The 18,669-nt window shown below is 38.0% G+C and overlaps 2 protein-coding genes across 3 annotated transcripts; one reads left to right on the top strand and one right to left on the bottom strand.

Annotated features, from left to right (window-relative positions):
• Positions 1-680: 680 nt before the first annotated feature.
• Gyf (GIGYF family protein Gyf) lies at positions 681-8,135 on the bottom strand. The gene is made up of 9 exons (XM_018107088.2): positions 8,049-8,135; positions 6,781-7,218; positions 6,553-6,726; positions 6,204-6,480; positions 3,437-6,139; positions 2,205-3,161; positions 2,073-2,147; positions 1,149-1,303; positions 681-1,081 (listed from the first exon to the last, which is right to left on the bottom strand). Exons 2-9 carry the CDS (start codon positions 7,174-7,176, stop codon positions 956-958), a joined length of 4,863 nt encoding a protein of 1,620 aa, XP_017962577.1. The 5' UTR covers positions 7,177-7,218; positions 8,049-8,135; the 3' UTR covers positions 681-955.
• A 3,511-nt stretch (positions 8,136-11,646) lies between these two features.
• Positions 11,647-18,359, top strand: MED26 (mediator complex subunit 26). Of its 2 annotated transcripts, none has more exons than XM_018107089.3 (7): positions 11,647-11,802; positions 12,380-12,527; positions 12,620-13,460; positions 13,521-13,859; positions 13,946-14,236; positions 14,313-14,402; positions 14,804-18,359. In XM_018107089.3, exons 2-7 carry the CDS (start codon positions 12,462-12,464, stop codon positions 17,848-17,850), a joined length of 4,674 nt encoding a protein of 1,557 aa, XP_017962578.1. In that variant the 5' UTR covers positions 11,647-11,802; positions 12,380-12,461; the 3' UTR covers positions 17,851-18,359. The 2 variants fall into 2 exon arrangements, with proteins under 2 accessions (XP_017962578.1, XP_089119007.1); XM_089262881.1 differs by having other exon boundaries at positions 13,521-13,883.
• Positions 18,360-18,669: the final 310 nt, after the last annotated feature.

The following is an 18,669-nucleotide window of genomic DNA, read 5'->3' as shown; positions in this document are numbered from 1 at the left end:
AGACCTGGGGAACGCATTCAAGCACACCATGTGAAGCAAACGGTCAAACATGGCGGCGGCAGCATTATGGTTTGGGGATGCTTTACTTGGTGGAACGTTGGTCCTCTACATAGAGTAGAAGGCATAATGCACAAAGAAGATTACATGAATATCCTTCAAACCCATCTTCCCAATTTTATTGATAAATGTGCTTATCCCGAAGATGAAATGGCTTTTCAACAAGATGGGGATCCAAAACATACAGCCAAAATTGTGAAGGAATGGATTGGAAACCAAATATTTAGCCTAATGCATTGGCCAGCACAGAGTCCCGACCTCAATCCTATTGAAAATCTGTGGTCAATAGTGAAAAAATGGCTAGGGTAGTGTGATGCAGCCCCAACGAGCATAGACAACTTATGGGAGCGCGTAGAAGCGGAGTGGAGGCGAATTCCAAGCGAAATGATTCACAGTTTGGTTGAGAGCATGCCGAACAGAATCAACAAAGTTATTGCTAATAAGGGTTTGGACCAAATATTAAAATTTGTTAGTTAATTAATTTTTTTTTTAAACGTGCAAAATTGAGTTTATGTGGATTTTTTTAGTTTTTGATTTTTAACTCTTTGAATTTGGCATATTCAGCCTTGCAGTTTTTGTTATGTGTTAAGAACAAACTAATAAACAACCAAAAAAAAAATATCTTGATTTGCTTGTATGGTTTAATTTTTATGCGTGATGAAAGTCAAAGTTGTGAAACATTCACTCATTTTTGCTCGGTACTGTATGTATAAACATAGGACCCATATGCATGCATATTGACAGCTTGGATGTTTTGATACATATATAAAATACATACATATATACGCTTTTATTTATAACAGATTTATTACCACATCCAATTGTGACCTGTTTTAAATTTCAATTCTATATCTAATAACTTTGTTGTTCTTTTTTATATAAGCAGTTATTCTCATAGTTACGGCCCGTCAACATAATCGCGACCTCCAACATTTATGCGACCCTCAGCAGCTGTTACCGAGAAGCCCAGTATACGAGCATCCAATTTGGTCATCTTATTTTTCTTAACTTTCCTTTGCTTGTTCTGCAAGTAGACACACAAACAATAATTTTTAAAGATGTATATAAATGTCGAACACACATCGTATTACCTTGTTGTCTCCATTATCATTGCACGATGGCGTTATAGCTGGAGCCGGCTTACACATATCATCGTTATGTGCATTTTGGGCACGCTGCAAGCTTTTATATTTGCTACGTCGCTCCAAAAATTGCTTTGCGAATTCTGATGACTCTTTGCCTTCGCCTGAACAATATATAAAACCGAATATATATAATACTTGATAGTTAAGTTATGATCGTCATTTTCATTCGATTCATTCGACTTTATTTGTGGATCCAGTGGACTCTGGCTTTCTTGTAAAAATCAATAAAATAAGAAGTAAAATTGATCTATTCGACACTGCTCGACTAGGGATATTCTGAAGCAATGACTTGATTCAATAATAGTATTAAAATTTAGCTTAAAAAATAAAAAAAATGAATTTATATACTATCTAAGGTGTAATGGTTTTGTTAAATGTATGTAACAGGCATAAGGGAGCGTGGCAGACTCCACAAAGATATATTCAGCAATTAGCTGAGTCGATTTAGCCCTGTCCAGCTGTCTGTCCGCCCGTTTGTCCGTATGTATGAACGCGTCGATCTCAGAAGAACTAGAGACTTACAATTTTTTAAATATATTTTTAAATTTCCTTATATAGCATATCGATTTTATTTCCAAATCTCGATAACTCATACCGGTATTTGTTTATCGATTAAAAACCTCATCGAAAACTAGTTAATTATATCTTCTACACCTTTCAATGTAATGATCACGAGGGTTTCATGGAGATAGTCCACCGACAAGAAAAGTTTTTTAATAATTAAATTCTCATAGTCAGTCCATGCCATATGTTTCAAATAGCATTCGTCGTATCAAATGTGTTTATACAAGGGACAATCAGGCAAATGACATTGCATAAAATGAATACATTCTATTCACATCGCGAACGAGTATAGAAATAAGAACATACCTAGATATATGCGTACATAATCTTTAACTTCATATGGCGCTTCCAGGTCTTGCAGAAAGGAAACAAATGTTGGTACTGTCAATGGAATAGATATTCATTATAATCTATATATAAATATAAGGTTCCTCTTACCATCCACTTTAGCAGACATATTTTCTAGGCTCTTCATACACCAGGAAGTAAACTCACTCTCATACTCATTTACTTTGCTGTTTGAGCCGTCGCCGCTCGGCTGCTGCGCAGTCGACTTGACAACCGACTTTCTCTCCTCACTGACTGATAACTTGATAGCTGCTTTACTTGAAACCGTTTTATTTTTATCCGACTGATGTGAGTTCTGCCCAGTTGAAGCTTTGACATTTTTTGATATTACATTCTGCATTGTCGGCAATGTTTGGCTCTTACGCAAATTTCGAGGCGATGACAATGCTATGCCACCGGCTGTTGACTTCAGCTGTGTTTGCGACTGCGGTTTGCTGGTTGATGCTACGGCTACTGGCAAGCCGGCGGCAAGCACTGAGGCGGCAGTTGGTGGCACGTACTTCTTATTGGTGGCCCCTGGTTGAACAGGCTTTGGCTCGTCCCACAGGCCGGGGGCGATTGGAGCTGGACTACCAGTAGCATTCCATGCCTTGTTGGCACTGCCCCAAATATTTGATAGTCCACTACCACCAGAAACGGTCAGATTGGCAGATAACATCACTTGATGCTGCTGCTGCTGCTGCTGTTCATTATCACGACGACGCTGTTGCTCCAGCAGGTCATTGGCCAGACGCTTAGCTTCCTCGGCCTGTATGTCCACCAAGCTCATAACGGGTGTAGGTGCTGGCGATGCCTGCCATTTGAGCAACGCATCATTAGCCTCGGCTGCTGCTGCAGCTGTAGCGCGCATTTGCTTGTCCAGTTGCTCCTGCTGTCGCTGTTGATCCGCTCGCCGTTCCCGACGTTCAGCTTTCTGAATTTCAGCTAATCCTGGTGCGATATTGTTCGCGCTGGGCGTTTGCAAAGACCATGGGGCAATGGACGCAGCATGCGATGAACGATTTCCTTGGTCTATCTTTAAGCCGCTTGCCTTATTTCCTGTCGCAGCTAAAATATATATGGGTTAGCTTTAAATGTTTTTATTTAAGTTATCCAAATTTGAGGAAGGTGTATACTATATACAAGAATAGATTATTGCATTTATAGTCACATAAATATGAGCATGTGTAGTAAACAATAAATATTTGAATCTAAACTCCTTTTTACACATTCTCGTTAGCGGGTTATAGTTTTGAATATTACTGAACAAATTACAAAATTGATGTTTTTGATGTATCGAACGTATCGATTAAAGCTTGAACTATCACTTATGTATTTCTTACCTGAAGAGCTAGTGGTAGCTTGAGGATTATTGCTAAACAAAGCCTTGCGGCGTTGAGCTTGTATTTGCTGTTGGCGTTCCTTTTCCTCTTGCTGTTGTCTATTCTTTTCCTCTTCGGCTATCAAGGCACGTCTCTTTTCTTCCTCTTGCTGTTGACGCTTACGTTCTTCCTTGATGCGACGCTTCTCTTCCACATGCTCTCGGCGGCGCTCCTCATCGCCTATTTTCAGCTCCGGCTGTTTTCCTTGTTTTTGACTAGCCGTCTGTTGTTGCTGCTGTTTGTTGACTTGTTGCTTGCCAGCAATTGTTTGGGCTGACAGTTGATCTTTGTTGTGTGTAGGGATGCTGTCCAGTGCTATTGGCTGCTCTTGGAGTTCTATTTGCTGCTCAATCTTTAGGTTGCATTGATCGTCCTTGCATTGCTGCTGCTGCTGTTGCAGTTGCTGTGCTGCATCGAAATTCAGGTGCTCAGTTGCTGTGCATCTGCTGTTGCCATCTTGACTAGGAAGATGTCGCTTTTGTTGCTGGAGTAATAGTTGCTGGCTCTGTTCCTCCTCCAAGGTAGCAACGTCCCATAATTTTGCGTTTTCCATGGCTGGCCACGACGATTGCGCAGACTGCTGTTGCTGATGGGGCCATATGGGAATCATAAGATTTTGAGCCAAGATCTGCGACTCTGTTATAAAATCCACAGTGGAGCTTGGCTTGATCAACGGAGATGACTGTTGCTGCTGTTGACTGACAGCAGATGCTGTTGGCGGACCTCGCAACAACATTCGCAAGTTGTATTCGTTTAAAATGTCCAGATCATTGGCGTGCAGTTCATTCAATTTGCTCGTGTCCGAATCAGAGGCAAATTGATGCTGCACCTGTTCGAGATTAATTGGCTGTGGATTCTGTCCCTGGGTCTGTTGATGCATCAATTGTGCATTCAATATAAAATCATCAGCATCCAAAAAGTTGCCCTCCGGACGCCGTTCAGCGTCGACTGGATACATCTGGTGTTGATCTTTTTTAGCCTGCTGGGCGATTGCATCATACAATTGGTTGCCGGCAATGGGGTTTAAAGCTGCTAGCGAATTGCTTAAGCCACTAAAACTACTCAAATATTCTGGGAGAACCAACATCTGAACCTTGCTACGGACAATGGCTTCACGCTGAGCAGGATCCAGACGCTGAAAACAATCGCTTTTCGATAGCTCAGATAGTATTTGATACTCCTGGTGCTGTAAGTATTGATCTTGTAACATTTGGAAACGCATGGTTAGCAAGTGGGATGTGTCCATTGTGTGTGCGCTCATATGTCCTTTTACTGCCGCACTCAAAGAATCTGCAGCTGCCGTAACATTAGCTTTCAATTGCTCGTCATTGCCAGGGCGAAGATGCTGGTGCTGCTGTTGATGTTCGTTATGTGATAAGGGCAATGCAAGCATCGCAGGTTTGCGGGTTGTCAGATTAATTTGTAAATTATCCAACTCAATGGGTGTGGGTAGAAGATGGTTGTGCGTAAACGGCATATTGCCATGACACAGCTTAATCAGATCACCAAGTGGCCTAAAACGAGTATCCGAAATGCGGCGTACATACAGGTTCTCATTAAAGTAGCCGGCACGATACCATTCTGTCATCTCAATGGCACTAAACGGGCCCTGTACATTCGACTGTGGATCGCGATAAAACCATAATTCGCTCGGACTTGCACTCATCACATGTGGGAGCACGGGTATATGGTGGGGTTGCAAATGATGCTGTTGTAAATGAAGCTGTTGCTGTTGTTGCTGGATGGCAAGCTGGTCGTTGAACGGTTTATGGGACAATTCAGTTGCAATGATTGCAGTCGATACTGGGTCAGGAGCAACGAGTTGGTGATGAAGTTGACCGGGCTCAACAATTGATCCCACCATTCCATACCTCTTGCTATCACCTACAATACTTGTTTTACTGCTATTGACAGCATCAACTTGACCACTATCATCATCCATAATTAGTTTCTCAACCTCATCGGCTACCTCTTTGAAGCGTTCCGAAATATCACTGTGACCAACTGCCTCCGCTTTGTGCGTGGGCGTTGATTCAGCTGTGTCCGATCTTACGTCTAATTCGTTACTACTGCTATTGCTATTGTTGGTGATAACGGATTCGTTTGCATTGGTGGCATTGCTTAGAGTGCTATTTGTTGTTGAGCTTACAGATTGCGCTTCAATACGCGCTGACCTTCCCTGCTCGGTACGGTTTTCGGTTTGAATTAATTGCCCACTTTCTATCGAGGTAGCTTCTGCAAAACTATTGGAATCATTCGCATCCATGGCCTTTTTGTGTGTCGAGTCAGTACTATTTGTCTTGCCTGGCTTGGTATCCATCAATTCGCCATGGAAAGCACCAGTCGAATCGAATGTGCCACCCATTTCCGACGGATTCTCCATTGCCCATTCTGGCAAATTATCTTCACCATCGTGATTCGTTGAGCAACCGCTTCCAGACCACGGCTGATTTGCTTTGGAGCCCATCGAACGATTAGAGCTTGGTCCACCTGGCCCAGCTGACCCAATCTGTGATTTAACGGCGCTCGTTCGCTCATTAGAGACTGTTCCAATCACCGAAACGGATCGTTGTATATTAGCTATGCCCGGATTGCCAACGAAGGAATTGCTATCCATATTCCCAGACTGCATTGGTTCCTCTTCGCGCCAGCTGGTTGAACGTCCTTAAATTTATAATTTGATATGAGGATGAAAATGTTCATTGGTTATTAATTAGTTTAGGCTTACCCCACCGGTGGGCGCCTGCACTGCGCCATCCAGCTACTTCCGTGCCTAATGTTCCGCCAGAATTTGGTCCGTCGCCAGAGCCATCTTCGTTTCGATTTCTGCGCCAATTTTCCATGTTACGGCATTGGCTTGAGAAGTCCTTTCGTGGACTAGAGTTCGGTGTACCGTTCCAGTCTACCCCGGGGCCCCCACCAACGCTGCCACCACTACTTCCAGTGGCGGTACCAATAGCCGCTGAATCCCCAGTACCATTCCGCTCGCCCCAGTTTCGATCTGGCTGCGAGTAGCACATACAATATACGTTAGAAAATCAGTGGTCACAGCAGCTGATAAAAATTTTGGGTTTTACCTTCATTGATATAGCCGATATGCTGTCATCGTAAATGGTGCTTGATCTCTGGTATATTGAGTGATAAACCGATTTCCCTCGCATCCGGCCACGATCTACGATTCCACCCCGACCTGAGCCTCGAGATGGTATACCAAACGCTCCCGGTGAACGTTGTAACCAGGCAGGGCGTGACTGTGGAACATTAATTATCACCGGACACCGCACATTTATTTCTTTCACACTTACGCTACTGCTCAGCTGACTTTGACTATTTGGTTCCTCTTCAGAGCTCGGCGTTAGAGCAAGCGGATACTGTACTTTTTCAATAAACAATTTTTTGAACGATGGCAAAATCTGAGGCAGAAGGCAATTTCGATCAAATAACGATAACATCTCCTCCCGACCGTAACGGTACTCCGGAAACATATTACGATTGGCAGATGTATGGCTTGGATTGGCCACCATATTGACTCCACCGCCAACTCCAGCTCCTCCGCTATTACCACTACCCAGGCTGTGTAATGAAAGGCCACTGTTTGACCCGCCACCCGCAGTGGCAGATAGATTATTGGCTCCAATGCTCGAGGGCTCCGCCGACATATTGCGCAACCACTCAGGTCCGAATTTCATTGAGTCTGTCATTTTCGGCAACTCTTGAGTGTTGATTCCTTTAATAGTCTGTCACTGAAATGTTAAATACATTTGGATCATGAGCATTGGCTAGCAGACACACGCTCTATCGCTTATATATATATATATATATATATATATATATATATATATATATATATATATATATAGTTTATAGTCATATATAACCGAACTAGAAAGACTGATATATGTAAATATATACAAATATTTAAACTCGCAAACATGCACACGTTTAAAAAAAAAAAGATATATATATACTTTTTTTTAATAAACGTGTGCATGTTTGCGAAAAATTGGAACAATAACATCAGCGGAATTAGAACAAGGAAACATAACCTATAAAATGAATATTATTCCACATGAAGTTTACATGGAAAACAGACCTCATCTAATCTACAAAACTTAGCTTAGACATATTACAGTTACAGTTAAATATAAATGTATATTTTTTCACCTATTTAATATGTTAAATGTGAATTTATATTCAGAACTAGTTTTGCACTAAGTAACTATGTGTACATATACTCATAAATTTTAATGTTCACCAAATATAGTACTTTTATCCACATTATGTCGTTATTTAGGTCTTTGTTTAGTTGTAACGAGTTGGCAGTCCTTTCCCAAGATACTATTAGCACCGTGGCACACATGTACACACATCTATCTGTACATAATATACACCCTGCCATACAAAATTGTACTTATCCCAAATGTCTATTTCTCTGTTCCTTAAAGCTCCTTTCAACAGACGACGTTTTTCAATTAGCTCTCAAAGTTTTACTATAATCGACAGCTTCAAATAAAGCTATTATTTTTTGTACTTTTAAGAATTTTACAGTATTAATGGTTGTGTTGGCACTCACATATGGTGTATGTACGCAAGTGTTGTGTATGTAAATCTGAGATGAGCGTTACCCAAATACGTGTTATCTGTAAAGAGTATATTAGTCTTTAATTATCGAAATCACAGGATTAACAACGATACTTAAAAAATATCGATAGATTATCGCTAATACAACACAATGTTACCATGCTTCCAACACTGACCAGAGTAAACATATACTAAAAGACTGATGAACTTCGTATTTGTTCGGCCTATCTCTTGAGGCTCGCGCAGTGCTGCCACCATTTTTTTTTAGCTAAAATTGCTAGATTTTGGCAGAAAAGTTGCCGAAAATAGCTTAAAAAAATTGTAAAATAGCCAACAAAAATTGATAAACCTATTTTTTAATTTTTGAAAAAATTAAGATATACAAAAATAAAAGTCTAAATTCAAAAACTTCTAAATTAATAACGAACGTGGTCTTAAGAAATTCAGCTTTCATGAGCATTGGAATACATTGGAATACAGAATACTTAAAATACTATCTAGTACGTCAGCTTCTTCACATACATAGGTGTACTTCTCGTACTGTCCTGTAATGTTAGAGAATAATTATTACAACATTTTCCGTTTTGCAATCGCCGTGTGTTCATTCTGTACTTCCTTTTTGCACATATACATACATACACATGCATCCAGACGCACGCATAAGCCCGCGCCCTGCTAACTGCGCAGTAAGCATTGACAGCGCTTGGGCTGCACTGCGCTGCAGTGTTGGCAATGTTATGATAATTTATTTGTTGAATAATTTAATCTAGTAATACGACTAATAATTTTAATCTAGACGTACAATCTTAATGAAACTGTCACAACGTAATCATAATGTTCTAATGTACATACATACATATGTACATTTTAAAGCTCAATTCTCTAGTATTTGAAATGCGTTTTTTTACAAATTAGAGCGCAAGGGGCTTGGTACCCAAAATCTGTAAATTACAAAATGTTTGTATTCATCATATGTATATACACAGGAAATCTGAAGTCTCTAGATCTAATAGTGTTCAAATGGGGCTGAAAAAACAAAATCGATTTTTCGATTATTCTCGATAAAAAAGTTATCGGATGAGTTATAGAAAAAATAAAGCAAACTCGTACTGCATATATACATATATACACGCGTATACACGAGTATGCACGCAAAATTTCTCTAGCTTTTGTATCTTCTGAGATCGACGCACTCATACAGATGGACGGACGGACAGACGGATAGACGGACAGGGCTATATCGACTCAGCTCGATCAGCTGATCAAGAATATATATACTTTGTGGGGTCTGAGATGATTCCTTCTGCTCGTTACATACTTTTATACAAAACCATTATCAGATTGGAGGGTATCTCCTAGTCGAGCAGTCTCAACTAGAGCCTTCTTACTTGTTACTATATACGACTGTGCGCTGTGTCCTACTCTCTCTGACCCTACCTCTTCTCTCTCTGTCTATGGTCACTCAAATCATCCAACTCAGCAGCGCACAAAAATTGAAATTTGTCCACGACGATCCCAGCTCTTGCCTTTTGAATGTAAAGTATACCAAAATCTTAGTAGCGTCTGCCACGCTCATACAAAATCTTAGTGTTCTCATGATTATTTCTAGAAAGGGTATGAAAACGTAAGGCGCATAAAGAATATGCTTTGGCGACGTGCATGCACACACACATTTGCACACTTAGTATATGTATGTAATTGTATGACAGTGTGCGAGGCTCTGTGCAGATTGTAAGGCCCAAAAAACTGTCATATCCACTTCACACAAATGGACTATGTATGTATGAGCATCTATATATACAGTGGGCCAAAAAAGTATTGGCACACTTGAAAAATCAAACTTCTAAGAGCTGTAACTTTTCTTTGAACACAGCTATAAATAAATTTAAAAATTACATACATATGTATGCAAATTTACATATGCATATATTATTATAGCTAATAATGTTTATAAATGTGTGTGTATCCATAAAAAACTATAATTATTTAATACATGATATACTAATGCCAATACTTTGTGGCACTGTGACCGGTGAGTAACTCATACAGTATAGTGACTGGCGGGTAACTCGAGCTTAAATTTAAGCACCTGATTTCATTTCAATGATCGTGGGTTGCCTATCAGAAGGAATTTCATACAAGTAAGAACGTTGCTGTCGGGCGTTACCGACTGCGGAATACTCATTCACAGCCAATCAGCAATTTACTATGTAGCTAAGTTTTGCTCTAATACTGTAGAAAGTACAGATTTTCTCGATTTGCTCCGCCTCTAAAAGGCGTAGATATATAATCATAACATTAGCTCACGTGCAAAATTTTAACGTTCTAGCTTAAAAACTCTAGGAGATACAGTTTTATCCGATTTGTCACGCCCTTATGGGCGTAGACATATCCGCCATAGCACGTCATCTTGTGTGGTCGATGCGGATCTACATTCCAAATTTCAGCTTTCTAGCTCTTCAGCTAACATGATTTGCCATTTTCCAATTAGCTATGCCCTATTGGACGGATCGGGAAAATTTTAACACTTTTTAAATCGGAGATATACACGACTATGTGTTCCAAATTTCAAGTCTCTAGCATCACTTTCGTGAATGAGTATACAAAAGTACCTGAATGAGTATACAAAGTAGCTCAGTATACAAAAAGGGGATGCGATTGTCGACCCTTGCACCTGTTCATATACATACATGCATATACAGGAGCATGTAAGTAAAAAACTTATAGAAAGTATTGGCAAGTGCACTTGTCACTTTAGTTAATCAGCTACTAAAAATATAAGCACGCCTCTTCAATTCAAACCCAAAATAGTTCCCACAATGAGGTTAGCACACGCATATGTTCATCTCCCATGCATACACACATGCACCTAAATCACATAAGCATACAAATGCTTCTAAAAGTGATCTCCCATTATTATAAGCATCGCAGGCTGCAATTCGCAGCCCATGCGTACACACAATCAAATGTATATACATACATACGTATGTATGTATGTGAGCACCTCACAAGATCGCCCAACTGCAAATGCTGGGCTTTAAAATTGCTACAGTAAACAAGAGCTTCCCACACAGGCATAGAAATACTCGTAATAGAAGAAATTTCAAATTTCGTGAGCTGCTGCTTGTGATCACATGCATACACACATATACACATTTTGCTCTCTCAGAGCATCGAGAGAGATAGCAAGGGAGCTCAATGTTTGAGCATAAATGAATCTTTTGTTCAACCATCGACCATCTCGGTCGAGCGCATGAAGCGAAATGATTGCGCTTTCGTATATTTTTGTAGTTAGACCCTAAAAGTGAAGAGCCGAGCAAATACGAAGTTGACTGGGGGATTACTCTCGAAAATAAGTGTGCAAAACGCTTTACACTACGTGACCGGTGTATGTGCTCTCTGGTTAGTGGTTTTATTAATTAGGATTATGATAGAATGCGAAGACTGGCCATCTGCTTTTGAGATTCGAAATTATATTTCTAAAACTTAAATTTTCGCATAAGAAGATTTACAATTCTTAAAATACCGAAAACCGTATAAACATAAAAATCATCGATAATAGAACAATTTCGCTTGAAATTTATTTATCGATGATACGTCGATACGTTATTTCCAGCTCTAATAGTGATGCATTGATATGCATTTACACATCTCCATATCAGAAAATGGCGTATTGTGTTAAAAGTTTTTAAAAAAAGGTAGATGGTTTGATTGACACGGTTCCTATAAACACAAAAAGGCAACAGGTGTGTTAAATTAATATTATAGTTAAATAATTATTAATGTTATTTGCAAAGGTGAACAAATACACAATTTTATGTGAAAGCGTATACACGAATGAATTCGTTGTGTGTTTGTGTGCGTTTTGATATGTAGTGACTAAAAATTTGTTTTTTTTTGTTAGTATTTAGATATTTTAGATGACACTAAAACAAAAGAATGTGCATGTGTTACATTGTTACAATGTTACATATGACACAAATATTTGATTTTAAAAGTTATTTAGTCTTAATCCTACGCACATACACACACACACACACACCCAAACACACACACACACACACACACACACACACACACACACACATACACACACACATACACACACACCCACACCCACACACCCAAACACACACACATATATATATATGTATATATGGGAATTTGGAATAGTGTATATATACATTTTATATAGTAGACATATTTGTATATTTTAGGTCTTATTAAGAGTTTATGAAATGTTACTAACTTAACACATAAATTAATTGATTTTAGATATATATCTTGGTGTAGCTACATCAATTACGCTTTGACTCTTTGCAGCTAATGAAAGTTCGGACCGTACAATACTTTTAAGTTATATTTGCCTCCTTTTGGATCAGGCACGCTTTGTTATCTGGCATAAATGAATCAAACCCAGATTCAGCAATTGACCTCACACCTATCGCAGGCACTTGATCAAAACTATGATGTAAGTACAATTATTGCATTCAAGGATTTCAATTACTATTTAAACAACATATGCATACGTACTCATAATTGCAATTAACTAAATAATTTAAGGTCGTTAATATGGAGACAGTTCTCTCTGTCATTTGTGCATTGGAAGGTACAACGATTACGAAAGAGCAATTGGAAGCCACCAGATTGGCAAAGTACATAAATCAACTTCGACGTAGAACTAAAAATGATCAGTTAGCACGTCGGGCCAAATCGCTTTTAAAGAAATGGCGTGAAATGGTGGGAATCCATCAGCAGACATCAATTGATTCTCAGTCGCAACACGTGGATCAATCAACATATAAACCGATGGTGGAAACTAACCTAACAGAATCCGAATCGAACACAACAGAAGCAGGCTTCAACCCACCCCAGCCTTTTTCCCCGACATTACAGCGTGTTATCTCTCATTTGCACTCAAATATTGATTCCTCTGAACCAAAACTTGATCATCAAACCAACTTATCAAGCTTGATAAACAATAATATTAACAATGACAATAGTGAAGAATCGTTGACAATCGTTAACAAACTGTTTATTCAACAACCAAAATCAAGCGAATTCAAAACTCAAAAATCATCGACGATTATAAGTGAACATGTGGCGAACGATAAATTGAATCAGGCCTCTATTGTAATTGATATTGTCTCAGACTCTGATGAGAACGATGCAACCAACAGTCAAAAAAAGCTAGAAAGAGAATCATTAGCAACTTCCAGCCATTACTTCAGGCCCAAGAAGCTAAAAAAGGATAAGAAAGGCAAGGATAGGGATAGTCGAGATAAACCTTCTTTATTCAATTTGAAAGGCGAAACTTCACAACAGTCTAGAAATTCAAAAAAGTCAAATTTACATCGCTCGCTGAAGGAATCAAAAACGCCAAAAGTATATTCAGCAGATCCTGGTAAGAATAAATCCTGTAACATATTTAAGACGGAATAATTGTCTTTTTAATCATTTACAGAAATTTTATCATTGTCGAATAGCTCGATGAGCTCAATCCTATCTGGAGATGCCGTTTCGGGAAACTTTCAAACTCGACCTCATCCTTCGGCAGCAGATTTGACATTTGCGGGCAGATTTAAGTCCGCCGGTCGACTAGAAACTTTTAGTAATATAAATTCCTTGCAAGCGAATGGTCAGAAATCTACTGCTAGTGCTATTGACACAAGCAGCGAGGTGCCAACACGTCCAATTTGTGAAGAGAATAATGATTCAAATACCTCATGTAGTCGATTATCGCCGTATGATGAGCTTGAGCCGAAGTTCGATCAAATTCGCTTAAAGTCATGTGAAGAAAGAAGTAAGCAGTCATGTGAAGAAAGAAGTAAGCAGTATTTTGTAATACCTGAATATAATTTAAATTTCATAAAAATATTTTGTCTTAAGTTCCAAAAAAACGTGGCCGCAAAAAGGGATCCAAAGGTGTAGATTCACTAATTGCAAAGGAATCAAGTCTATCGCAGCAAATATTCTTTGGATCTGGTGTAAAAAAAGTAAAAACCACTAAAGAACTGTTTAATGAGATACAAAGTAGGAAGTTAAGTACTTCATTCAACCGCAGTGAGAACACAATAACAGCGCCATCAGTAACGAATAGAGTGTTAAATACTAGTTCAACTAATGTTCGAAATTCGGACTGTCGGTTTTTGCATACGAGACCGGCGTCATCTTGTTCAGGTTTGATACATCCAGATTATATTTTTTATATTATATTATCTCTATACATTTATTAATATAACACTAACACTTTTAGAAACATCAATCCACTCTCCGCATGCTTTAGAACCATTCTCATCAAATGTTTCTCTAGCAGGAACCGAAAAACATTCAAATACACTGGAAGGTAAGTTGCATATTTAAGGAAGTAACTTTATGTTCTATATATAACTATAACTGAGTGGTGCAGGATTTATTTTTATTGTTTTGTCTTAGTGATACAAATTCGATGAAGTACTCAATCAAATGGGTGATAATTAGTCAAGTAGGTATTAGTTTTGCTAAAACATTCTGAAGGAAGCTCCATGGCAATTTTCATTTAGTAATTATGGAGGTTTTCTCAATAAGAAACTATATATCATTATCATTATATTTGCTTATGTGTGTCATGATTGGAACTATAAATGTAGATATCCTAAATTGTGTTATTATTTTATAGGGCACAAAAATATTGCACTAATTTTTATATATTTAATTTTTTTTTTATTGTAATCGCTAATTTAACATCTAATTGTATTTTATTTGCAGACCCTGGAAATACAGATAGTGATACGGTTACATCAGAGCATTCACGAGACAGCAAACCTCGAAATATGAGAATACACTCATTGGATAGTAACAGCAATTTGCATCAGCATGCATCATCGGCCAAAAATGGGGAAGATATAGAATTAAAAACGGATTATAATGATGTTAGAACCCAATTAATGCATATTGTACGCAGTTTAAGTAGTCCGCTTACTGTTGACGAGACTGAAAAGCGATATCAGGCTGAAATCGTGCCATGCACTTGCATAATTTTTGAAGACATGCCAAACGAATCATATGAACATAAAAAGCTCAGTGAAATCGATAGAGAATCAGATTTGGTAAAAAAAGGTTCGTTTGATATTGATATTTCTCGCGATAATGAGCAAACAGCTTTAAAAACTGAAAACTGTGTCGTTGACGCTGCTGAGCAGACTATTGCTAAAAAGCCAATGAAATCGATTTTTGATTTAGACTTTGATGATGACGACGATCCCTTGCTTACGATTATTAAACATGTTTTACCAACAGAGTCGAGCGTGAAAACGAAACTTGATTTTGATGTTAATCTAACGGAATCTAACGTTAGCTTAGCTGAAGAAGATATCAATAAAGACATGAAAGCAGCAATTACGGATAGTCTTTCGGCAGATCAGGAGTCCAGCAATATAATAGCAGAGCCTATATCTATCTATACTGTACGCGAAGATCCCAAATGCATTGCAAGGCAAAGGTTTGATGTTCAAACGAATGATGTTACCAATTTTCATATAAATGCATTACATAACTATTACATACCAAACATTAATGGAAACTGGAATAGCATTGACTCGTCGTTAGTGTCATTGTCAGTAACGGAATTTTTGCAGACTTTGGAGTCCTATACAGTTACCGATGGATCTGATGTGGTGCCTAAATATGGATCCCTCACATACGAGCAACGGATACGTAAGGACCTGAGCTATCTAAAATTCGTTCAGAATTCTAAATCAAAAAGTTTTAAGTCGGTTATACCGCCATTTTTGGGTGTCGCCAAGTGTTTACCAACGTGTCGTCTGGCAGCTAAAAGGCTGAAGGATAAAACGAAATCTCTACCAACAATAAACAGTGCTAATAAGTTAGGAAAACAGGAAAAGTCTGAAATGAATTGTATTAGTAGTGGTCCCAATCTGCTAAGAGTTGACGTCACTATAAATGATACACAAAAAAACAATGAAAGTCAAGTTCGACATTCTGATGATGATCTAATAAAACGTAACGCTGCACTTAGTTACAATCTGTTGAAAGTGGTTACCGATAATGGTGAGAATCCTGAAAATTTACAAAAATCAGATGATTTAAATATTGAATGTACAAATATGAAGTTCAGGCGCTATAAAAGCAGAAGTTCTAATTTACAATTGACACAAGACTCATTAAATGAAAAATTACGAAATCAAAAGGCAGAAGATACAGAGAAATCAGAGTGGTCTGAAAGTAATATCGAACGAAATAGAAAAAAACGTAGAAAAACATATAATAGCACTCACTACGATAAACACAATATAAATAATTTAACGATAGATGAAAAACCACGTATTAAGCGCATCAAAATTGCAATCCACGGAAATGTTGCCACTCATAGCCAGGTATCGATGATCAGTGGTGGTGACATCAGCAGCGGCGATGAGGAAGGCGCTCATATAGAGATAAGCGATATGGAAGTCGGCTACGATACTATTGGATACTCTCAGTGTGCTCAGGCGGCAAGTGACGATGATCATGGGTCGAACAGAAGTCATTCAACAACCGTAGATAGCCTATTAGCAGACGATGACCATATGGAGAATGATGATGATAATAATGGTGATGACGAGGAATATGCAATCGTTCAAAGACCGTTGGCTCAAGGCTGTGCAAGTAATAATCACATTGTGCTGACAATAAAGAAAACACCGAGTAAAATTAACTCACCGGCTAACTCTATCTCAGCAATTTCTCCAATTGTTGGTGTTGTCGCCGAAGGTGAGATGTCAACTGGCAAACAACAGGACGCTGAAATAATCGCATCATTTCTCTCTATAGAACCAAAGGCTGAAACACATGGATCGGAATCAATTCCTATGCCTGACACCTGCTGCAATAATTTAGAGAAATGTTATCGGTATAGCCATCGTCGTCGTGTTCGACATCGTCAACAGATTTGCCAGAAGGAAACAATAGATATTGAACTAAATCACTTGTTCAATAATGTTCGCAGGAGTGCGCAGCCTTTGGTAAAAACACATCAAAAATTATTTTTCACAAATGAATTATGCAGACAGGATAAATCGGGACGAAATGAGCGCATCATTAATTACAGCAGTAGTAGTAGCAGTAGCAGCAGTAGTTCGAATGAGGATTATAGTGAAACCGAGGAAAGCAATTACAACCCTAGGCAAACTGATCAATGTTCAGTCGATCCTTTAAATAATTATAAATTAAAGAATGAGACTGGCCCGATAACGTCTGTAAAGTGCATTATAGCAAAACAAGATGCTGACCATCGAGATGACTTGTACTTCTATTCTAGTGATGAATCCTCGATTGATGATGAACATAATGATAATAAAGAAGGGCTGAATGATATCAAGTTGAATACGCTTAGTGAATTACCATTAGAGAACAATGGTATGCTGCCGTCTTTCAACTCTATTGGTGCCACAAATCATCCTCAGCCAAAGCTCACAACAATAGCAGATTTGAATTGTAATGATGGTAATTTATGCTATAATAATACTAACGATAATTTAAGCGTTATTCAATCACATGACTTTGACGGTGTGAGGGATGCAAGTAAAATGAATAATGTCATTAATAGTGAAAATTCAAATGGAATGATGAAAAGTACCGAAAATTATAATCAAATATTATCGCCGCAAACCATGGAATATAGGAGTGGTATTCGTAGTGTTGTTGACGATTCTAGTAGTCGAGTCCAACAATTCAAGGAGTGGCACCAAGTTCTTCAGCTTCAATCATACAATAATGAACCATTGATAGTTTTGCCATATGTTGTTCTTGAATAAACCATTTTTGAACGCCACTCTGGATACTTGAAAAATTTAATAATTATTTGGTAAGCCAGTATCGATCGGATCATAATTTACATGTGTGATAGAAAGTTACAATGAAATACTTAAACATGGCAAACCGAAAAATAATTGTAATAGGTATTATATATTGATCCTACCACTTAATATTATAAATATGTGTATGGACATCAAAATCGATTAATTTAAGCACGGGTCACTATTATAAGGAAGCTTTTCCTTTGACTTGGTTGATATTCAAATAAATTTATAATTAAAAAAAGAACAAAACAAAAAAATTTATTAAATTAAACATTTTGCTACCAATTAGTTACAAATTTGTTCATAATTAAGTGAATATAAAATATATTTTGTTACATTCTATCGTTATTTTGTTCGCATCTTTATAACATATACATAAATATATTTTTTAATGTACATATGCTCATATGTATGTAATAGAAATGAAGTGTACATGAAATGTAAATAAAATAATTTTACCTTGACGTTCTGCTGACTCATTATGTCTTTCTTTATATATTGTTATGTACCTTTACATATACTAATGAAAACAATAGTGGATATATTGTGAATTATGTATAGAGTATTACATGCGGGGTTTCATGAACTATTATCTATATAATAAACATGCCCGTCGATCTTTCGAAGGGTCTATATTAAAACAAGTAAGAAAGCTCTAGTCGAGACTGCTCAACTACGAGATCCCCTGAACCCTTCGAGCAACTGATATTTCAATAATAATTCGCACATACACACGCACACATACGCATACAAACAAACGCACGCACACACACA

This window comes from Drosophila navojoa, chromosome 6, assembly GCF_054131105.1.
Source record: "Drosophila navojoa isolate 15081-1374.11 chromosome 6, UAZ_NAV_1.0, whole genome shotgun sequence".
Classification (NCBI taxonomy): Eukaryota; Metazoa; Arthropoda; class Insecta; order Diptera; family Drosophilidae; genus Drosophila; species Drosophila navojoa.
Note: the sequence above shows the minus strand (reverse complement) of the source record. Positions and strands in the feature narration are given on the sequence as shown.